The sequence below is a fragment of the Meleagris gallopavo genome, chromosome 7 (assembly GCF_000146605.3).
Source record: "Meleagris gallopavo isolate NT-WF06-2002-E0010 breed Aviagen turkey brand Nicholas breeding stock chromosome 7, Turkey_5.1, whole genome shotgun sequence".
Classification (NCBI taxonomy): Eukaryota; Metazoa; Chordata; class Aves; order Galliformes; family Phasianidae; genus Meleagris; species Meleagris gallopavo.
Window position 1 is genome coordinate 12,891,326 of NC_015017.2, and position 24,401 is coordinate 12,915,726.

The 24,401-nt window shown below is 40.8% G+C and overlaps 1 protein-coding gene and 1 long non-coding RNA gene across 2 annotated transcripts in view; one reads left to right on the plus strand and one right to left on the minus strand.

Moving 5' to 3' along the window:
- Positions 1-22,562, plus strand: part of LOC109368509 — a 36,211-nt gene extending 13,649 nt beyond the window's left edge. The window contains exon 4 of the long non-coding RNA XR_002116612.1: positions 22,108-22,562. This is a non-coding gene — a long non-coding RNA (uncharacterized LOC109368509). The remainder of the gene's footprint in view (positions 1-22,107) is intronic.
- Positions 822-8,976, minus strand: CTLA4 (cytotoxic T-lymphocyte associated protein 4). Its single transcript, XM_003207503.4, has 5 exons — positions 8,644-8,976; positions 5,011-5,241; positions 3,487-3,837; positions 2,911-3,020; positions 822-2,080 (listed from the first exon to the last, which is right to left on the minus strand). The coding sequence occupies exons 2-5, from the start codon at positions 5,066-5,068 to the stop codon at positions 1,982-1,984; spliced, it is 618 nt and encodes a 205-aa protein (XP_003207551.1). The 5' UTR covers positions 5,069-5,241; positions 8,644-8,976; the 3' UTR covers positions 822-1,981.
- Positions 22,563-24,401: the final 1,839 nt, after the last annotated feature.

The window sequence follows — 24,401 nt, forward strand, 5'->3', positions numbered from 1 at the left end:
TAGGAATAATACACAATTCAGGGAATATTTGAGCTACTACTTCCTCTAGTGGAAAAAAAATATGCCTAAATAATTATTCTTGCTTCACCAGAGTCAATTTACTGGAAAATTTTACAGCTCCAACAAGCAGATATGTGAGTCAAATCTATTCTTGCCAGTCACAGAACACATTTCTCTTAGTAGGCTGCTATTGAATAGGCAGAAATTTGTTTATTTTGTAGTGTGGTCACCTGTGTGATCTTTGGCAATCTTTAATCCCCAAAATACCAGATCAGTGCAAAACTGGGGGAAAAATCCCAGACTGAAGACAGAATAATAAAACACCTTTAGAAAAATGTTGTGTCACCAGATACTACTTTTACTTAATGTTCTGCAATTGTAGGCGAACATTGAGAAAGCAGTTGGCACCTTCAGACATCTGAGTTGGTGACAAATTGAGAGTGTGAACATTTGTTTGTACAGTGGGAGCTTGTGCAAGGTGAAAGGGAAAAAGGGGAAAAGCTAAATGAAAGAGCAATGAGATCTGGTGTTCTCTGCCACTGCAAGAACATGGTACAGTGGACTGTGAGGATTTGATTGCAGTTATGGAGCCGTATTCACGACTATTAAACATATGTACTGTCATGTTTTGGGGCTATAAGGTGAAAGCAAAGAGTTAAAATAGTAGATAGTATGTGAGGATGCTCAAATGGTTTTTAGGCTCCTTGTTTTTTTAGATAGAATTTAGTGAGCACTGAAGAGTTGCAAAGAAAACAGGATTTGAAACTAGAACTAGGTTTTTGTTTTAACAGGTACAGGACATGCTACCAAAGTTGAAACTGTTACCTTCTGCAAGCAAGTAACTTTGCTGGAAGTGTATAGGTGTTTGGTAGCATCTCTCAATCACAGCATATCAGCTCTAACTAGACAAACTGAGGACTTGGCAGATTTTAATGGTGACATCTGAGGAGGAGAGCTGAGAAAACTAAGTGTTGCCATGAGCGCACAAGTTTCCTCAGAAGGGCAAAACATAGGGTCAGAGGGGAAAGGTTCAGCTTGTCATCACTGCTTTCTAACATGTAGCCACTTCCTGTTGCTTCTGAGAATGGTGAATAAGACATGCACTTGATTTGGGCAAAGCTTCAAGATTTTTATTGAATGGTACATAACTAATAAACAAGATTATACAGTGTCTGTATTTTCATGGAAAATAGACTCAGTTAAACACATAACATACTTCTGTCTCTTGGATAGATGCTAATTTAGCATTTGTAAAACTCAAGGCTCCAGCAGAATTGGAACATCCTCCCAGCAACAGCCCCAGAGGTCTCCTGCTGGGCAGACTTTCTCTCCAACCATGCTGTCAGCACTGCCTCAGATATCATCAGTGTTAATTCCAGTGCTGCACTGCTGAGACACAGTGCCAGAGAAAGGCTGAGATCAGGCTTTTAGAGCAGCAGTATCATCAGTGCCAGCCTACAGCGATGCCTTTGTGGAAGCGCAGAGCACTAATACAACAAATTGAACCAATAAATAGCACTGCATGGAAACAAGACAACATTCCTTTGTGCATTAGTGTGCCCTTCTGCCTCTTCCCCTCAGACCTGTAGGATTAACTTTGCAATGATACAAAAGCCTCTGCAATAATAGTGTTTGGATTTCAGTTGATCAGTAGACACGGCACAATGTGACAATAAGATGTTCAACTGCAACAGCAATATCTCTTAATGCTATACATCCATATGTATATTTACATAGACTACATATTGGTACAATACAACTCAAAAAATCAATGGCCTAACATAGCCATTTATATGTGACAGGGTTAACCTTGAAATATTAATGCATAAGCTATTTATTCTCCTCCAAACTATAGAAGTTACAAATATTTTCTCTCTTTTCGGTACACCTTTATAATAAGACAATACATTTTATTACTTTGACTTAAGTCAATTAGCAGATTCTCCTTTCCACTAGGAAACAGGCTCTCCATCTCCTTGTTTCAGTTAACAGTGATGTGAAATGGAATCACTTTTTTCTCTAGCTTTTCAGAAGGCATTTTCACATAGACCCCAGTAGTGAGACGTCGTCTTCTCTGGATCTGTAAGATATGGGAAGACAGGGAAATAAACAAGTGGTCACCTCTCTTTGCAGAACACCTATTAAGATTACTTGAGGAAGAATCAGGAGTTAGAGGGTCCATTTAAGAAAATATAAAGTTCTGTCATTCAACTAGCACTTTGAATGTGCTCTTATTAGAGTCCAGTGTTGGCTCAAAACTGAGTGTTTACACCAGACTTTTTCACTTAGCTTCTAGAGAGAAGAGTGGATTGAAAAATATGGGACGAGAATACTATTTTGGTTTATGCTTTGTCATGAGTTTTATTTCTACACCCCAGACCCCCACTGAAAGAAGCAAACCATTTCTTATGCTTTTGTCTTATGCAGATGTTTCTAGCTGTGAAGTCAAATACTCTGTAAGTTACAATTCTTTCCTGCCACAGGGAGAAGCTTCTTTACATTTGTTTTGTACAGAGATAAATAGTGAGAAAAGTAAAAATCAAGTCCTAGGATTTTGTGTGAATCAGCCGTGTGAAATCAGGCTACACCTGAAAATTGTTGCCTTTGGTACCAGAAGTACCCAAGACTCCAGGCTGTTCTAAGCACCCAAACCTAAGCCAAGAATCAGTTCAACTGATATAAGTCGACTGTTTTCTGCTACTCTGGCAACACGACTGAGCCATAAACAAGTTTAAATAATAAATCCAGGAAGTTCTCCTTTTGCATTATTGCATCAGTACTGCAGTGCACTAGTAAAATGGTGCCAGAGCATCCCAGTTCCAAACATTCTCTCGTTCTCGTTTCTTTCTCCTTTTTCTTGGCATACAAAGGGGCATTATTAGCAGGATGGGATTAGCTGATGGAACTTACCGCTTTGCTCACAACAATGGCTGAGATGATGATGCTGTAAAGAAAGAATCCTGAGGCAGTAGCTCCTAATACCCAGAGATATATGGCAGTGTCTGGACAAGGTTCTGGATCTAAAACATATCATATTACACAACTCTTATCACATATGAGCATCATAAAGAAGACCCTGGAGTCAAACATTAACATCCACACTGCTTTTCTCTACCATTTACTATCCCAGGATACTATCCTGCCCAGTCACACTCCAGTGAAAATAGATTTTATGTGCAGAAGAATGAACACTTCACTCTTTGCTGTTTCTGCACCAACATTCCTAACTTCTAGGACACAACATGTATACTATATGGTATTGCATATGCAGTGAAACATCTGTAAATTGCTAAATACATGGCATGTCTATGAATACATCTGTGTTAGGTGTCTACAGGAGACACTGATGGAATAAGAGCATGATTCTCAAAGGCTGAATCAGTGTTCAACCTCGCTTCCTACAAACAGCACTCTGAAGATCTGTGAGACATGCAGCAACATTTGTAAGCTGGGAATATCACAGTACTGGAAAGCTGCTTGGCTTACCAATGACATAGAGTTGCGTCCCGTTTCCCTTGTTCATGAAGTATGGTGGAGGGTACATCCGCTCCATCTTGCAGACATAAAGACCAGTATCATTAGCTTGCAGGCCTGTGAGGGTAAGGGTCACGTTGTTTCGGCCCGGGCTAACATGGCACTGAATAACCTCTTCCACGCTGAACATTTCAAATTCCATCGTGTAGGTCGAAGCGCAGATTTCAGTGAACTTGTCACCTGTCTGTTTGAGCAAAGTTACTCGAATTTCCTTTGCATTCCCAATGTGCTTGTAGTTACACACCAAGCTGGCAACTCCTTGCCTGTTGGCCAGTACTATTGCTGGCTGAGTCACTTCCATTACTGCAAGGAAGCAAAGAGCATCATGGTAAGTTAACTGTCAAGAAATGGTCTGCAGTCATGTAATATTTTACTTGAAACCTGTACTAAAAGAAAGGAGTCCTATCACCTCCTGTCACCAATGGATAACTCCTAGAAATGCTATTATATCCTTTCAAAAAAAATCCTTCAAGACCACAATTAACACAAAGGCTGCATTAATATACTGAAAAAATACTGACATGCTTTCATTATTATAAGTGATACTAGAAATCTCAGCAATTATTATTCCCAAGTAGTAAGTGACTTGACCACTTACTGGAGCAATGACCTGCAAGCTTCAATTTCCTTCTTAACACACACTTTTGGATGTACAAAAGAAAACAAATATATAGACTTCAGATGGTAAAGATGAAATTTGTAATTTAAAGTTAGTAATTTAAACCATAACTTCTACCTGGTAGAAACAAACCATTTAGAAATTAGCAGATTGACATCCTGTACAAAACATAGAACAGAATCCTTAGGGTGACAGTAATACTGAATAGAAACTGTTTGCATTTTTTTATTCCTGATCTTTTTACTCCAGCTATTCCCAAGTCACTGGATAGCAAGATGTATGTTCTAAGCTACAGTATAGCAACACACGGCAAAGCCTGATGAACATACTGCAAAAAATCTTCACAAATCTTAAGGGGAAATTGGTACACCATGTATGTCTCCACAGGCTATTTTGTACAACTGCTGTACTCTGTTCCTCAACACAATGGGAATGCATTTTTGCTTTAATAAGCTGTGAGTGCTCAGCATTATTTATTCAATTTCATATTAAAAAAGTCCATTTCTGGGCTGAGTTTACCTTCTTCAGTTCTGCAGTGCAAGAAGGAGATAAGTAAAATCTCTCCATCCATTCAAACATCTATCTCCATCTCCACCTTGTCAGCTGCCAACTTCACCCACAAGGCCTAGTTTGTCAAAATATTTCTTACTTCATGAGCTGCTCTGAGTCCTGCCCAGCCTCTCTGCAGATGTCTTTGCTCTTAAGTCTGCATCTGGTTTTCCAAACACCTCTCAGAGCCCTAGACCACTTTCCCAGACTGTCCTATGGAGAGATCCCATGTCATCTCCTCTTTTACCCAGTACCTGTCCTGCAAAGATGTGAGAATGAGAAATTGTAGACTACCTTCATCTACCCACCTTTGGCAGTGGCAGTGGCTGCACAGAGAAAGCTCACGATGACCCATGCTGAGAGCATTCCTGCGCTGGGACAGGTGCTGAAGGTGCTGAAAATATCTGATGCCTTCAGACTTTAAGACAAACTGGAACTCAGGACTGGAATAAAGGTAACGCCTTTCAGGATACTGAATCTTCGAAATGTTTGAACCCACACATAGTCAGTGTGTATTTATATAGCTGTGATCCCTGTACCTGAAAGTAATATGAAGCTTTATTTTGGTTTTACGAGAAAGGAAGTAGTGGGTTTGGTTAGTACGTGCATAGTTAACCTCAAGCAGCATGAACAAAAACAACTCAGCAGATGGAAAATATATATTCAATCTGAAACTGCCATCCATTCTGCTCTGAGAACTGGGGAAGGAAAGGTAATCATCCAGTAGAGTAATTCAGGCTTATTAGTGCAGCTTGCTTACACAACCATAACATTTGAAATTCTAGCAGTCATCATTTATTTTCTATTAGGACAACATACAAAGAATTATTTTTGCCTAATGTGACACAGTGAATCAGTGCAAGCTAGCTTGTTTATGGAGGACTTCCTTCCACCTCTAATATCTTAGTTTCCTTTAATGTTAGTGCTTTTGATGTTTAAAAACTGCTGCCCCCTTCAAAATACTGATTACAACTGCAATAGCTTCATCTTTTAATATTAACAACATGACTAGAATCATAACCCAACTTCTTCTGTTCTTCTAAGAAAAAAAATGATCTATCTAGGATTATAGCTAATGACTTACACATCTGTACAATACTTTCTCTACGTAGAGACTGTACTGTCCAAGTACACTGAGATCAACAGATGAAAAACACTATAGAAGCTTTGATTACTGCTATCTCCACTTAGAGAACATGCCTCATACCAAATATCAGTGACACAGTTTTCACCCATGGGCCTTTTAAAAGTCATATCTGAAAAAAAAGTGTGAAAATCCTTGTACTTTTTTATGTGATGGTCTGTCACATCCATGAATCATTGCCTAAAGAATTTCTTAAAAATAAGTTACTCTGAAGACAATCATTCTTTTTTTTTTCCCATCTACTTGAGAAGCTCTTCTAGAAGATGCATCATCATTTGCACATTAACAAAGACCTACTTCTGGACTGTGACCTAGAAAAAAAAAGCATTAGTTCTTGAACAGTAGCCTGCTCAGACCAAAGATACAGGATAAATATTTCATCTCAAAAATTACATAAATACATAATTATATAAATAAATTGACTGCTTCCATATTTAGGTGATGCAACAATTTGTTAATGACAAATTCATAGCCACTTTGATTTCATCTAGCATTTAAAAGCCAGCCTTCAAAACAGAACTGATAATAAATAAAAATATGACTCTGGAAAAATGGAAAAATTACACCCAAATACTGAGTCAGGCCTGTATTTTATTACTGCTTATACACGCTTAAATCCATTTTATTAATAAATTTAGTATTAACGAAATTCTATCGCAATATTACATGTCAGAATATCAGAGAGATTTATGACATGAAGTTATCAGGTTGTGTCTGACATGTTCAAATCCAGAGTAGTAAACGTATTGCCTATCCTATGTATCTCTTTGGCTTGGGCTTTGTATGCAGTTAAATAAATTCACTTGAGCCTCATCATTCATAATATAATCTCCAGATAATTGATTGTGCAATTAACCACTAAACATTTGGAAAGGATTTCCTTTTAAAAATCTGTGCTTACTGTCCCACATAACCACAGTACAGCTGAGCACTGAACCAGGCTACCAGGGTAGTGGTCACAGCACGGAGCTTGCCAGAGTTCAAGAAGTGTGTGGACAATTCTCTCAGACATATAGCCAGATTTTTTGAGTGATTCTATGTGGAGTTGGACTCGTTGATCATTATGGGTGGGTGCCTTCCAACTCAGAATATTCCAGAATTCTGTAGAGAGAGAGGAAGCCCTCCAGGCCTGGTCTCTGGCAAACATTGTTTGCATTCTTACCCATTTTGTTTCCAGGCTGTTTAATTCTTAGCGTGTCTTTTCAAATCTACCACAGCTTACTCTTTACTCTTCTTTCTCCTTAAAATCCTGTCATGATGATTACTCTTCTAAGTAAGACACAGTATGTCACCCTGCAGAGTTTCTTGAACCTTTCTGTCTCTTCATGGCCAGGGCTGCCTGGGGTGAGCCTAGACTATTCCCCTTTCAATGGATAGAGATCATCTTCCTACAGTGTCCTCTCTTCTTGCTAATCAGGCTTTGGATCTTGAGTTGATATTGAGCAGATACCAGATTGATGAAGTAGCAAAATAAGGTTCTTGTTCCAAATAAGACTTCTTCACTGTTCCTCTCCTACAGAGCTAAGTTATGGTATGGAATAAGGTCTTAGTAACCAAATGAGTTCCCCCCTAAAATGAGATCCACAAGAATGGTCAGGGAGGTCTTTTCTCTCTGCTCTGCTCCTCTTCTAACTACTTTTCCACTGAAGAAGACTCTGTGGACTTCTGCTCAGTCCAGCTTCCCTGTACACCACATAGGTTTTTTGGTCTACAGCCAGAAGACCTGGCTAACCTAGTTACCAATTCTTCTTGTCTGCACAGTCCGATATCTTGCCACTCTGACTTCATCTTTCAGACTCCTTTTCTGCCACCGTTTTATTTTAACTGGAACCTGACACCTGGCCTAGGGTCAGGGCAAGGAAGTGGGTCAAAGAAGAGCCCTTCCTTTGATGTTGAGATTCAGGAGGTCCTTAAAGAAAGATGTGCCTCAGGCTGAATACAACAGCATGTGCTTTGCACTTGCCATGTCCAAGATCTCAGTGTAAGATAAATCTTTCTTTTAATGCACATGCTTATATTGTAGTTCTCTTCTCTTTGCTCCTGGGGGTAACATTAAGTCCCAGGTCAAAGGAGACCTTTTTACTCTATGTGTGCATCCGTAGCAAAGAGTCAGGACAGTGGAGAGGACTGAGGGGTTTGCAGAGTTAAGCTTCAGCCCTAACTGAGGAATCAGCTGGCCTCACAGTGTCTGTGAGCTTAGCATAGAGAAGGACATTAATTTACACTGAACACTGGGCTACACTACTGTATTGCAATTAAGTTAAATAGTTGGGTTTCTCATCTAAGCTTCTTTGTCATTTTGGGTTAGTTATTCACATTTAAGTGATCTCAATTGCTTTTCTTCACTGAATACTTGTTAGGGCAAATATTCTACTGATGCACTGTCAGAATTCCCATTGCAAAATGTTATTATTCTACTTTTTTTTTCACACATTAAAAAGAAGTTGCTTCACATTGTCTATGTTTTTTTTCTTCTCTGACAGGAACTTAAAAAAAGTTCTTGGTGGTGAATTGCTTGAGATGTAATGGAGAGAAGAGAAGCTTATCATTTGCATAAGTATCTGGTTTCAGGATATTTTGTTAAACTCAGAATGTGAGATCATGTCCCACTATGTTAAACAGTTCACGTTTTTAGCATGTTAGTTTGCCACAAACCTATCAGGGTTTTGAAGTGCATTGTCATTTGAAAAAAAAATCCTCTAAATGGTATGGCTGAAGAAAAAAATCTTTTCTACAAGATAATAGGTAAAGAGAAAAGGAAATAACATCGTAACTGGAAAAAATATTGTTTCATTACCATGAAAGGACTAAAACCTGATTAGTGTAAGTAAAGTCCTAGATATGACCAAGTTTGGTGGATCAGTGTTGGTTCCTGAAAGAACCACAGCTCACATAATCAAACTACTGATTTTTAAATCTCTCAGAACTGTGGCCTTTCTGTGAGCTTCTAACTTGGATTTGCAGATGTTGATGTCTTATCTTAAGCCCATGCCCTCAGCAGACAAGCAGAGGCAAGGACTGAGCATTAACTGAGGAGATCTCCTGCCAGTGCCTCCCATGCATTTGGATTTCATGTGTGCTTTTGCTGACCAGTTGATGGGCTAGAAGGGTTTGAAGCATATGCAGATGTGTGAGAGTTCTTTTTCCTTGTGCTGCAATAATTGGCAGTTCCTTCTGGAATCTAAGCTTTGTTTCCCCTAGTGTGAAGTTAGTTATATGAAGCAGTCCTTCCTGAAATTCAGGACATCAATAGTTATCGAATGGGGGAAAATTGGTTACCAATTTTCAATTCTAACATCTGAAAGTAAACCAGTTAGGTATACCCTGTGACTAGCTGCTACTATAGAGAGATGGAGAAATACTGCTTCCCTCTGTTTCTTAAAATATTGCAAAAAGGAAAAAAACAGCTAAAGACAGCTGTATTCTGACAATACAGAAGTTTGCATTTAACTGGAGACAGAAGAAGAAATCATTATAAAGTGAAGACGTATGAGGAGTGTTGTTCTCAAAAATGAGATGCCTAGGAAATATTTTGAAGGATACAGGTGTGTGTTTTTCATGTGTAGTATATAACTTAAAATTCTGCTTCCAGTTTTCATAGTGCTAGTTATTCCCTATTGTGTTTTGTTGTTTTGTTTTGTTTGGAAATTCTTATGACATTTTAAACCACAAAATCAAAGCAGGACTCCTGGTAAACCTCAAATTAAACCTTTACATTCAGTATTTATCAAGCAGGGCACTGAAAAAAAAATACATAAAAGAGATAGTGCCCCAACTTGGCGGACATACAAAGAATCAAAATATTTGAATGAGAGGAGACTTGACAAGAAAAAGCATATTCTGTAGCTCACAGTGGGAAGTTCTTTTCAAACGCAAGAGATGGCGTGGAACACATTTAAAAGCAATTTTTTGAATTAACAACGTGCAAGTAATGAAGATCAGCTTTGTTTGACAGCTAAAGTCTGGAGGCTATTTCTAAGGAGTTTTCTAAAGAATTAGAGCTGATAGAATGGGATGGAAAATGAAATAAATGAAATGAAATGAAAAAGACTTAGTAATATAGCATACATGAGAGTGAGAAGTTGTTCAGAGTGACAGAGTCACAGTAATATTTTGAATACTTAGCAATGAGATGGTTTGTCAAGGCTTGAGAAGTGGATGTTTCTGCAATCAAGAGGTGACTTGGGATCATGGGCAAAGGCTCCAAAAGGCATTTTCTTGCTTTGAATGGCCCTTACATTCTGCCTGATCTACCTCTGCAGTGTCAGGATCTTGGAAGTGAAACATGGGTGTCTCTTCCCACTGGCACAGTCAGAACTTCCATACTGAAGTTGCAAGTTACAAGTCTGGGACACCTTTAGCTTCTGCATGGAAGTCTCAAAGGGCTCATAGTGAAATAAAAATAGGGAAATGAGAATGCCAAGTGAGAAAAGAGTATTCTGGGGAGAAATATGATTGAGTGAATGAGCAAAGCATTTATGTAACCTTTCAGTGCTTCCTAGACTGTTAAGGTAGGAATAAAACATATTCACAGACAAAACCTTCTTAGAAGCAAATTACAAATAAAAACTTTTAATAGTAAAGTCCAGATAGTATATCACCTGCATCCCCTTCAGTAAAGATCTTTAAAATGTACGTGACAGGGCAAGATGGCATGGAAACAAAACAAAAAAAAGAATAGCATTTTTATTACAGATCACTTACTCAGTGCTTTGTCAGAGAACCTGTTCCAGGGAATGATATCTAAATTATGATGCATAGACCATCACTTCTTACTGAAGTTTTACAGTGATATGTGCAAGACTTGTAAGTTTGCATTAGAATAAGTGTTAAATAATGGGCTAGAGGCTCTGGAAAACAAAGGGAAGGAATTTCTGGCAGAGGCCATTAGAATAAATCCCAGACTTTTCAAGATTTTTCACATTTTTGAAGTGTAGTTGCAAAAAAATTGTCATACAGTAACCAAGACCTCTCTGCAAGTGGGATACTGTAGCCAAGTGTTGTGTAGTGGGAGTCAGGGAACTGAAATCAGGTCCTGTGTCTGCCAGAATTTCTCAGCAGCAGGATTTGTTGCTTAACCCACTCTTCAGCACAAAATCTGGTCTCATGTACAAAATCTTACCCTCGTGTTTGGTAGTAACTTGAACTTCTGCTATCTTCACTAGTTTACAATCACAATTTTAGGACTTACCAATTACAATTTCCTGAAGTCCATGCTAGGCCTAAGTATGAAAAGAAAAAACAGAAATGCTTCTCTGTTCAGAAGCTCTTTCTTACTATACCTGTTTACTGACATATTACCACTCATTGCAAGCTTTATCTTTCCTCGTATTCTTAGATAATCACGTCTGTAGCAGCTCTCAGAGCATCCAAATAATGTGCCTCTTCACAGCTCCAACTGCCTCCTCCCACTAACATCACCTGCCAACCCAGCTAGGAAATTCTACATTTTGCAATTCACATCCAGCAACTAAAATAATTCTTGATGTTTTGGCCACGGGGATAGAGGATAGCGGAAAGTACGATAATGGGTAGTTTGGTTAATATGAGTGCTAGAGAAGGAGAGAATCAAGGAGATTTGCCAAGTAGTTTCTAGAGGGGAAAAAGTTTGTGGAACAGGGCTGCAGGATCTCTAAGAAGGGATAAATAGGTGACCTTGTGGGTAACCCACCTCTTGGGGAAGTTTTCTTTCAGATAACAGTGAGATTGTATCTGGTGCATACAAAGAAAACAAATTTGTTGATACTGTTCAAAGAAAATCAGATGTTACATGAAAAGGGAGAAAAACGTTTTTAATTTTATAATCTTAAAGAGAAGAAAGGAGAAAATTTTTGAGAAGTGCATGTACAAAATTTCCTAAAGTTTTTTCTAGCCCCTATCAAAAACGTTTTTCATTTTTAAATCATCAGCTCTGTTGCAAAGAAAATAAAGAGGCCTTACACCTTGGCAGAATATTGTATTTGTCTTTGTTTCCGCCTGGAACTAGTACAAGGAGAAATAAGAAAAAATGTGAAGGGAACACCTTGCAACAAGAGCAGCAGCAGTTAAACAGAGCTTTCTTGAGAAAGTTTCACTTCCTAAAGTTTTCTGCTATGTTTGCTCATTTAAATGGCCATTGTATTAACCTACTTTTTATGATTTTCAAATGTCAGCAACCAACTTAGGTTTTGTAAAAGAAGTGTTAAGTAAAAGGCCAGGTTCTCGTTACTTTAAGGATGTGAATGCATCAACAAGTTTTGCTTCCACAGTCTTGCAAATAGTACTGCTGCATTATTACCACCTCTAGAATGATTGCAATTGCACTAGCAGTAGATATATCAGACTGTAGTGTGCTAACTATTGCCAGGTGTCAAAACTCATTGAAAATAAGTGGCTGCTCTGTTTCTCTATATCTCTTTGGACTACACGGATTAAGCAGTACTTAGCTGACTTACATCCCCTTTCCTCTAACAGCTACAAAACTGCGGCAATACCCATTTCTGAGGAGTTTAGCTTCAAATGATATGAATGCCTTGTTTTTTAATTGATACTGGATCTTGAAACAGAATTATTTTATTTGCAAGCAATTTAATAACCATCTGTATATTAGGTCAGACTACACTGAGCTGGCACATGCAGACTTTGAAGGAGAGTGCAGCTCGAATTTCTGTCTATATTCAGGTGACTCTAAGTCACTAATTAATGCTTTGCTAAGTTACTGGGACACGAAAGAGTTGGACTGCACAAGAGCATGCACAGGAGACTCTGAAGCCTCAGGAAGTTTGGATTTGCACAAAAAACTTTTGAGACTGACAAGGGGTTTTGTTTTTGAAAAGAACTACTGCAACCAAAAATTCAGGATGGGACACAGAAAAAATATTTTAGGACTTTGGCCTGTACTGTTGTATTCTTTGATTTCAAGAAAATAAAACCTACAAAACATTTTAGAATTTCCAATCTTTCTCAACATCTTTTTCAAATTAATGCTTTGATTTTCTTGTTCAAACTAATGTTTCTTTCTAAAATCTCTGTTAATTTTAATAGTTGAACCATATTTGAATAGACACCATCAAAATGAAGCATTAAATTTTTTTTAGGAACAAATGTCTCATTCAAAGCCTTCAAATTATTACTTGCTTTAGTTTTCAATTCACAAAAAAAAAAAAATCTATGTTTTTTCCTTTCAGTCTGATTGAAATGAGTCCTTTTAACTTTCCAAATTTGCCAGCAAAACACCAAAAAAATTAATTATTCATCAAGTTCCAATGAACACCCTTCATAAAACTTCTCAATTATGCAAACTAATCACCTTCTGGGAAATAGGTGTAGATCATCTTATGGTACAAGCTCACAACGTGACTCAATGCTTCTTCACTTGCACACTGCAATCCTCCTCACTAATTTGATTATTCAGGCTTTTGCCTTGTCTATCGTTTTCAGTTCATTTTCTCCCCATCTGCCACCATCAATCTCTGTTTTTCCTTTGCTTACAACAAAATATTCCTTATCTTTCAAGATATCAAATATGAGATATCATCATGTAAGGCAAAAGCAGCCAGGACTGCAAAAATGTTAAATGACTTTTCTCATGAAGCTGCTGGTAACACTTGCTGTCGCTCCAGCAGTGGCAGCAGAAAGGAAGGGCCTGCAGCAGGGTGCTGGCAATGCAGCCTGGGCCTTGTGCCAGGAGCCAGACAGGCTGGTGTGCAGGGCCCCCAGGCAGTGCAGGGCCATGGTTGTCAGGATGCCAAGTAGGAAGGGTATTCCTGCCTGGCAATGGCAGGAAGGTGCTCTCCTGCCAGAGGCCTGGCTGCCTAGGTGAGCCTCCAGAGACACATGGAGCAACACAAGGGAAATGATACCCCAGATTGAGGGGCTGGAAGCAGAGAAGGAAAAAGAGAAAGCTTTGTTTCCTCCCTCTCTGTTTCCCCCTTCTCTGTACTCTGTGCCTGCAGGTATTGCACAAACAAGCATGGCGGGAAGTAAGGACTGCCAGCCTCTTTCTCACAGTCAAACAGCACTGTGCTGAAGTGAATCACAGACTCTCCCTCCCCAGTAGCCTTCTTGAAGCTGAACCCTGCCTTCATTTGCCCACATACTATCAGGCCCTTCAGACGACCTTAATGAGGAACACACCTGTCTTTTGCTTTTAGTATTGCTGCTTGCAGTTCGCACAAGCATTGGGCTCTCTCTCCTGCTCTCCTAGCTGATGTGCAGGGCTAGCAGTCCCAAGTGCGTTGTCCTGGCTGCCCCAGCCAAGCACAGCACTCCCTGCAGCACTCACATCCTTTTCTTTCCTCTGTAGCAGACAGCAACCATGTGTGCACAGTGCATGTGGCAATCAATTTTCTTCATGATTTCAGGGATTAACTATGTTTTTAGCTAACCCACAGGTGCTGTTTTTGGACTATTCATTATCTTGATCAAGCTCACATATGGTATGATCTTTGCCCAGTAACTTGTTTTAACAGCAAATGTCATGACAATAGCTAGCGTTTGTGCTCCTATCATAGTTGTTTACACGATTGTTGGCCATTTTTCCGCTTAGGTAGCTAGAAGTTTTCTACAAGAATAGCTGCCTGAAGGGGTCAGCGTCCATCTAGCAGGAAAGGGAGGGCAGATACCAAAGTATTTTTTATCGAAGACACATCTGTTCTTTAATCCCAATGCCATTAAGAATTCTTGGCATAGTAGACAAGATGAAGGCTTGCAGACAACATCTTATCGTCTGAGATGTTCAGGGACATTGTGAAGCCCTGCAGTGGAATTGCCAGCTAACAGCTGGTTGAATACCAAGTGAGAAAGTGTGGCTAACCCAGGGAGCTCAGGTGCAAGCAATGCACCTGAGTGACTGGAAGGGGTGGAACCTGGATCCACCCCTTCTCACCGTCATTTAAGGGTTAACAAACAGAGGAGTAGTATCTCTCTGAATAGAGATTGTGCTCTTTGTGGTCTGTTGCTGATTGCTGGAAGGAGTGAGATAACTTTTGTTCCTTGTTACCTGCTGTTATTCTATAACTTTTGATCTGTTCTTTTGTACAAAGTCAGTCAATATGGCCAGTCAATTTCTCTTAGTAGGAAATTGCATTTTGTGTGGCTTAACTTCTAGTGAACACATCTGAAAGTTTGTCCTTGTGTTCTTTAGCTGAAGGCAGCTTTAATTTGCATTGGCAATCGAGAGCTTTAGTGATGAAGGTATCCCCAGGGAGCAGCACTGTTTGTCAACACCAGGCCCACCTCTGCCGTTACACTGTGAATGCATGTTTGGTATAGGCACCGCTGTGCTGCTTTTGAGCTGCTACAAGATTTCTGTTGTAACAGCCTCATAAGCAACAGCGTAAAGCCTTCTCTGCCAAGGGGAGGATTGACATGCAGTGAGTACAACTATTAGGTGTGTTGCTGCCAGGGTTCACTTGTTGCCTGCTAAGTCTAAGTGCCTGTTGTTCTCTTACCTCAGCTTTTCTCCCAGGCAGGCCAATACTGCTATACTCTAATATAGTAAACTCATGGAGTTCTATTCTATTTTGTTAGTGCGATTGGAATGAGAATATGCTACACAATGCCTGAATCTTCTGACCACCCAAAGAAGGAAGGGCCCCTATCCTGTGAGTGTGTTTTCTCCACCAGACTGACCCTAGGGAAAAGCAACTGCTGTCAATACAGGCAGGATTACTCTGACTAAAAAAGCTCCTCACACCATGCCTCTCCCTTCCTTGTAGCAGCACCAGCACTTGTGCAGCTGTACAAACTAAATCATTTCCTTGCTGAAGTTCATCCCACAGACAAAGTAATGCCATTGCCAGTATGACAGAGAAGAAGGGTGGGCAGATGGAGGCCACAGTCAGGCTACATGGCACTGCCTTTTCTTGGTGATATGACTGAGAGCAGGTAAAGCAGACCATGGAGGCGTGGACTAAAAGACTATGTGGAACGAAGGTCTCCTGGCAATCAAGGCAAAGTTAGAGTATTCCTCATGGCTTTCCATTCAACAAAATACATTTCTCTTGTGTTTAAATCTGAGTCTTGACTCACCAGCACATGATATATAATCTGTTTAATGTGTACTGAAGGTAATTAAATCCTAAATATGTAATCTGAGGTACAGCTGGGCAGTGAGAGTGCTGACAGCTTTTAGGGAATAAATGAACTGAACAAATCTCTGAAATTGAAACTTATTTCTGCATGGTTGTCCGGAGAGAAACTTTAGATTTACTCAGCTTTGACTTCTAAGGCCTCAAGCAATTACAGCAGTAGTAAAGTCTAAGAAGATGCCACATTTACTCTAATAGTAAGGGGTGAGAATGTGGCTGATTGAATGATTGCTGTGGGAAATATCAGTTGTACTGAATTTGGACAGGGGGTTATTTTCAATAGGCAGGTCCACATAGGTCATTCCAGAGAATGGGCGTGGCAAGTGAATGTGATAGGAGCTTGGTCTTTTCACTGCAGCTCTCCGTGACTGTAAGGTATGTCCTGCTGGATCATTTGCAGCTATGGGAATGAGAGAGATGTGAGGAACCCTGCTATGTGCCTGAGTGAGCAGCAGACACTACTTTGAGTGTTTTCCATAAGGTGCTTGTTCTGGAATGAATGGCTCTGAACTTCATGAATACTCTGGCTGCATCCAAATGTTGTCCAGCAGCTGTGCCTTAGTGGTATGTATTTGAGTTAATAGTTCAAGTGTTAGCTATCAGCTTGCTGTCTGCAGAAAGAGCAGCAAGGCTCAGCCAGGAGCCTTCCCCCGCGGGAAGGGAGCCTGAAACCTCCAGGCATGGGCCATTGCTCCATTGGAAGGGTGAGGCAGCCAGCCCCATGCATTTGAGCAAGGACATTCCAGTAGTAGATTCATTTTTAGCTGTCTGGATGCAGCCACCCAGTTTTGGAGGCTGCAGGCTTTTTCCAGGTCTGTTCATGCACCTATTTCATTTACTAACAGACACTAGTCATGCAGTCCAAATTGAGATTTAGCCACAGGGAAATAGCGTGGAGGGAACTTCTTATGCAAGCTTTCTGAGCAGATGTTCCTGTAACACTGGGGTTTGGCACCCTGAGGCTTTATAAATAACTCACAAGATTCTCCTCTTCTAGGAAGAACATACGTCTTACATTAAAGAGTGGGCCTCAGATCTTACAAGCATCACTAGCTTTTTCCCTCCTCAACCTTAAATTCACCCACACATACATTCTTCACAGTCATAGCCTGGTCATCCTCACCATTGCCTTTGGGCCAGGTTTAGTAATCTCTGAATCTAGCATTTGTAAATAGGGCAGTGGGTGCTGTTCTCGCATATCAAAAGGCAGTTGCTGACTACAGTAACTTGCCTGCCCAGCACATAAGGAGAATGTGCTGTGTATGAGGGGGTGAATCTCAGTAGAATGTCTCTAAGTTCAACTTTCTCAAAATAAATAATAAATAGATCTGAGTATAGTCAATTAGGTAAGAATTCTGGTATAAGTGAATGCTAAAGAAAAATTAACTTAAAAGCAAATAAAGCTGAGTTGAGTACCCACTACTATTCTCATCAGACTCAGCAGAACAGGGCAGTACAGATCCTTACGCCTCTCCACTTTGGCGAGAGAGTTATGTGTTGTCATGCAATGTATTCTTAGAAAAGCATCTGCCATGCCTCCCTGAAGAATTCATTTCTAGCAAGCCCTCCCCCTGTTCTGTGTGAGAGCTGCAGGTTTGCACGAAGCATTGCTGTAAAACAGCTCCACCATAGCCAAATGTCACTTGGTATGCTGCATTCTCAGAACCAGCAGCACTGCACCCTTGCAGGGATGACGAAACACCCAGCGTGACTGTGAAACACACGTGAACCAAGTCTTTCCTTTCGAACCGCCCTCAGCACTGCTGGTTTTTATGTGGCTAATGAGTGGCACAGCTGGGTGCCCTGATCATGTGTCCCCTGGAAGGAATGTGCCCCTCGTCTTCTCTCCTCCATACATCTTGCATCAAGCCAAGCACAGCTGAAAATATGGTTTCCTCCTTCAGGTAACCGTTGTCACTGTGGTCCAGTGCAGATACTCGGATGTCCCCAGGTGGGGCACTGAAGGCACATTATGTCAGATGCTGCAGGAGATAGGGAGATGTACTTCACTGTCACAGGGACCAGCCCAGAGCTGAACAGACCCAGTCCTCCATGTTTGTTCTCACTGCACAGGCAGGGCAGCACTCTTCTCCTAATTCTGCTGCCAGGAAATGTTTTATCATCACCATCCACTGATCGATGCCACTGTCATTTTACCTCTGAGCTGTCAGTTATGGGGCTGAAGAAGCATCAGTGCACGCAGGTGTGAGAAGAGCATCCCACTTCTCAGTAGTGTGGGAATTAGAGGGCAGTGTGGGAAGTATCCCCTTCCCTCCTGGGAAGGTGTCATGTTTGGCTTGCATATGTTGAAGTGAGGAAGCATAGGCTTTAAACCAGGAACTGTTGAGTAGATCATGCAAAACTTGTCCCTAGGTTTTGTGCCCTTAGGCTTTGCTGTTGGCTGAGTGACTGCTATGGGGTAACTATGTTGGGAGAGCTGTGGAGAACCTCCTGGAGCCACTGGTTCCCTCATTTTGCATTCACAGAAAGGCCTGCTAGATAGGATCCTGATCTTTTTCTTCTTCCTCAGATCCTCTTGTGTGAGAACTGTCCTGGCAAGACCTCTGCTACTTAGCACATAAAGCTACTGCTTGCAAGAGCATTTGGTTCTTTCGGAAATGTATCACATTGCTGGAGACCCTGAGGAAAGGACAAATGAGATCTCAGCAGGAGCAGCATCTCCAAACTCTCTTTCCCACACAGTTCCCCTAGGCTGAGTTACAGGCTGCCCATGTTGAACAAAGAGGAACAGTCCAGAGCATGCAGCAGGAGTTTTGCCAGCGGGGTTGCACAGCTTCCAGCTCCAGATCAGCCTTTCCTTGCAGTAGTGCAGCTAGGTGCTTGTCTCAAAGCTGCATCCCAAAATCTGTAAGGAGCTGCAGTTCCCTCCTGGTATGCTTTTAAGGGCAGTGGGAACATTCTGAAGCAGCTCACAGAGGGATGTCAGCAGCCAGCTGTGGGTTGTGGGCATTGGGGCAGCACGTGCTGGCAGCCTCACCCACACTGAGGCCATGGAGGAGCAAAAGAATGTGGGAGTGAAATACATCATTCTGTGCAATTTTGATGCTACTGTGAAGCCCAGAGCCTTGGCATTAGCACAGCCTGTAGAGTGAATAGGAGCATGCTGAATCTTCTGGCTGAAGGCAGAAGAAAAGCATAACCTCTCCAGCCACACATGGGCACTTCTTGCCTCATATCCATGACTCAAAGACTTCTGTGCAAGTGTGAATAATTTTTTCTTTTTTTAATCTGGGAACAGTGATGAAGTGCTGTACAACCTCTACAAGTTCAAAGGCAGGAAAACGGCTTGCAGGTTTTTTAAATGTAAATTCAGTCCTTGAAAAAAACTGCCTTGCACATTTCTGTCATAGTTATCAAAGCAAATAAACTTCGAGGCGTAGGGTACGCATGATGATCTGTTTAAAAAGATGATGGTTCCCATTTCATTCTCAGAGCAAGAAAGGCATTGGTGAGTATTATGTTTGGGATCATATTCTGTATTTCCTCTCTTATTAGATATTCCTTTTCAGTCTTGTTTCATTTTGTTCCTTCTGTTTTATTTATCTCTTTATAGCTTAAGTGATACCCATGTTCAGAAGTGTAGTCTGTTTTATTATTCGTAGAATCATAGAATCCTTAGAGTTGTAAGGGATCTCTGAAGGACATCTAGTCTACCTCCCCTGCAGTGAACAGGGACACCCATAGTTGGATCATGTTGCCCAGGGCTTGATCCAGCCTTGTCTTCTAAGTCTCCAGGGACAGGGCATCGACCACATCACTGGGCAAGCAGTTCTGGTGCCTCACCACCCTTGCTGTAAAATATTTTTTCCTTATATCTAACCAAAATTTACCCTCCCTGATTTTGAAATAATTTATCCTTGTTCTGTCACCACAGACCCTGCTAAAGAGGTTGTCCTCTTCTTCCCCGCAACTCCTCTTTAGATGCAGAAGTGCTGATAGCAGGTCACCTCACAGCCTTCTCTTTTCCAGGCTGAACAGCCCCAGTTCTCTCGGCGTGTCCTTATAGGAGAGGCATTCTGTTCTGTGGAATATTTTTATGGCCCTTCCAATGGTCTACGCCTCTCCTGTACTGAGGACTCCCCATCTAGAAGCAGTACTCCAAGTGAGGCCTCACCAGTACATAGCAGAGGGGCAGGGTCATCTCCCTCAGCCTGCTAATGCAGCCGAGGATACAGTTGGCTTTCTGCGGCGACTGTAAGGGCACATTTCTGGTTCATGTCCAGCTTCCCACCCACCAGTAACTCCAGGTCTTTTTCAGCAGCACTCAATCCTTTCATCTCCCAGCATGTATTGGTAATGGGAGTTGCCTCCGCCCAGATGCAAGATCTTGCGTTTGGATTTGTTGAGGTTCACCTAGGCCCACTGCTCAAGCCTGTCTAGGTCCTTCTGGATGGCTTCTCATCCCTCTGGTTTGTTGACCGCATCCCACAGCTTGGTGTCATTCAGCAAACCTGCTGAGGGTGAGCTCGACTCTGCTGTTGATGTCATTGATGAAGATATTAAAGAGTACTGGCCCCAGCACTGACCCCTTGGGGACACCACTCATCACTGATCTCCTCCAGACACTGAGCCATTGACCACCACTCTCTGGACTCAAGTTTTATTTTTATTATTATGAAGGCTTGGGCTGAGGTTATGTGTATATATATTTTATCCAAAAACATATCTACCTTACATCAGTTTCTATCTGTCGTTTATCTTTTTACTCAGCCTTTACATCCAAAAGATCGGTGTTGTACTGCAAAAGCCCACTGTCTGACTTCTAGCACTCATCTTTTCTACCATAGTTAGCAACATACCGAAGAAAATTCTCCTGTGTTGTCATCCAAATAGTCCAGTTTTCATCTGTTTTTCCAACATGGTCAAGCCAGACCACGAGTCCAAATGACTCCTTAATACTGGGATGAATAACATTTCTACCTGAGATGACGAAATCTCTGAGGATTAGAATTCCCTGTGTTCAAGGGAAAAGTTGAATGTCTAATAAAAACTGATAAATAGAGCTGTCACTTTTGCCTTTTCTTTAGAGAGAAACTGCTACTTGAGTCAATAACTCAGATATCTAAGTATTGTAGCTATTAGAGGATGGCTGAGCATCCACGTAGATGAGCTCTGTACCCCGTCCACCCCGAATAATCATAGAATTGCTCAGGTTGGAAAAGAATTTAAAGATCATCAAGTCCATATGCAACCTGACCATACTACCCTAACTCTAACAACCCTTCACTAAATCATGTCCCTAAACACCACATCCAAATGGTTTTTAAATACATTCAGGGATGGTGACTGAACCACCTCCCTGTGAAATGGTTCCATGATCCTACGTGAGTTCTTGTACAACTGATATGGTTAGCTGAGCAGTCATCATACAGAAACAGGGAGTTTTGCAAGGCTACTTGAGCTGAAATAGCACCTTGGCAGTGGTCTGCTTCTGTGAAGCTCTGGCTGAAGCCTTTTCATTCATTTTCTCTTAGTAAGCACTCAAACCAGCAAAGTTATTCTTCCCCAAGGGCTTGAATGTAGCCTCTGTAGCTTATGTTCATCTTCCTCTGTGAAGCCTTTGGAAGCTGTGAGCCCAACAACACAAGCCTGTGAGAGGAGTGGGTCAGGTTCCTCTTTCCACGGGTTTGTAGTATGGACAGAGTCCCATTGATGGCAGTGCTGTGAATTGGGACACAGGGTCTGATCTTGGTAAGATGTGTAAGGACATCATTTGCAGTCCAGCAAGGTCTGGCTAAAGTTCTTTTTTGATAGAATGGCAATAAATGATTAGGACAGAAACAGTCTCTCTGTTGCATCATTCTAATGTCACAAAAATTTAAAATACTTGCCTCTTTTATTTTATATAAATGCTCACAGAACTGGCTGCTGGCTGTTGTAAAGTGTTGTTTTAAAAATACACATCCATTACAACAGAAGGGAATGGCTTCCCTGGTTAGATAATGAAGCATCCATTAGGAAATCTTAACTGAGGTACTGACTAGCTTTCCTGGTTTAAATTACATTTGTGTTAATGCCTTCTCTTTATGCTATAGTGATGTGTTGTTTTTTCTTTTTTTCTTTTGTTAGTGTGGCAAATAGACAAACCAGTGTCAGAGTAATTTAAACATCAAATTCCAAAAGGGAATGAGACACTTCTATTCTTAAAATAGCATTTTTTTTTTTTGAAGCTGTTGATCAAGATGGATTTATCCAGAAGAGAGTGGGGGAGAGCCAAGCCAAGGAACACTGCCTCCTTTGAAGATAGCTCCCTTAACCATGACAAAGAATAAAGTCTGCGCTGCAAACATTTCTCCTCTCATATGAATTTTCTGCACCACCATCAGTCTGGCTTAGACAAGAGTCACTCAACAGTTGAAGCAGACCAGTTCTCCTTCTACAAGCACAGGGCTGACATCCAAGTTTGGGTGAGGAAGTCAGGAACATTCCAATAGAACCTTCTTGGTTGCATAGAAAATGTCCCACTGCTTTCATCAGTGGGGCATGGAGGTCACCATAGCTCTTGGAAGAGCTGCAAGCAGTTTTCTACCCACCAATGAGAGAAGATTGTTTCTTCTGCAACCAGCCTGGCCTTGAATACTTCCAGGGATTGGAGAACCAAAGATTTTCTGGGCAGCCTGTTCCAGCACCTCACCACCCATACTATAAAGATTTTCTTCCCTTCATCTAGTGTAAACCTATCCTCTTTTAGTTTAAAGTCATGGCCCCTTGTCCTATCACTACACTACCTATTAAAGAATCTAGATTTCTTATAGGCTCCCTTCAGATACTGGTAGGACACGTATGACAGTGTGATATCTTGCTGCTCCCTGCCCAGATCACTCTTCTTTTCCCACTGGTGTTATGGACTAGGCTGTTGATAGCCATGCAAGTGGGTAATTTACTTAGGATTTTTTGGCAGAATAGCACAGAAGGTGAACCAAACAGAAGATACGGCTGAATACAAGAGATGGAAATATTTTTCCCTTGCAATTGCCTAAGGCAGGCCACTAGCTGAAGCAGATGTCTGCATCTAGGGTTATTTTCCAGAGCCCCTTTCAAATCACCAGAGAGAAATCATCCATATACTAGACATATCTGAAGTTAGATGAGATTAATCCCATTTCTTTAGGCTCTATCGTAAACCATGACTGTTAACATACTACAGTAACTATCAATTGTAGATCTAGATAAAATTATAGATCTGAAATGCAAGTATTATAACCATACAACTGAAAACTTACGACAAAGTAAACAAAGTATTTAGGAAAATGCTGGAAAGAGTTTCTGGTATAATTCTGGTACGCAAATAGAACCTGGGATCAATTTAGTAGGAGCCAAAGAACATAGTTCAGAGAAGATCTAGCCTCAGTGTTTAATAACAGACAAAATTCACTCATCTTTCTTAGCTTAATCATTGAACCATAACTCCTTAGAGTTGGAAGGGACCTTTAAAGGTCATTTGGTCCAATTCCTCTGCAATAAACAGGGACATGCACAGCTAAATCAGTTTAGGATGCAGATCCTATAAAAACAGTTATTTCAGAAAGTCATTACTTATTTTGATCAAATGTTTCATGGCAACTGATTTAATACTCTATAGTAGTAAGACTAAGCATAGCAGTCTAGCTCCAAGTCCTAGCTCTGCTGCAGATTACGTGGACAATAATAACGGGCCAGTCACAGGCTTGAAACTTGCCAGTGAGAAAGCAATGCCAAATGTCTACAAGTTCATGCCATTAACTTGAACATGTTTAATGAAAGATGGTAAAAATGGACAACTCAGAATATAATTATCTAGCAGCCTCTCATGAATACCCTCTCCCATTCATACCAGAAATCCACAGAAGGAATATACATACAAGGAGCATTGTACATTTTCAGTTTTATCAGGGATAAACATATTCAGTTTTATTTCTTTGAATTTCTTTACTTCATGGGAGTACATATCAAGGTTTTCCTAACTAAAAGCAACAAGGGAAATCAATCATGAATGTGCAGACAACCTGATGTGTACGTGCCTGTTGTCTGCATAATAACATTGTTAAGGCATTCCATATACACACAAAAAACAAATGAACACACAGGAAAAGAGAGTAGGTACGTGCTTCTGGCACCATGATTTGTAACAAGAATTGATGCTCTAAACTGGGGTTTCTATGTGGAGATTAGGTACTTGCATAGATACAAAACTATGTATATTAATCATAGATTATTAACCCAACAGTGTGGCAGAACCAAGAAGAAAGAAAAACCTTCCTAGCAGTTAATAAAAATTAAAATCATGCAGGCATATGAGAGGTGAAATTCCAGTTTCATTTGTGTCAGGGTGGGCTGAGCTATTTCTAGGGCAAAATGTTAATGAATACAAAGTGCCCAGGTGCAGCAGACAGCTGCAATAGTTACTGTATATGATGATAGTAAAATGAAAAGGAGAAGCAAAGGGATTACTGTACTTCTCATGTAGATTTATTAAGCATTTGTG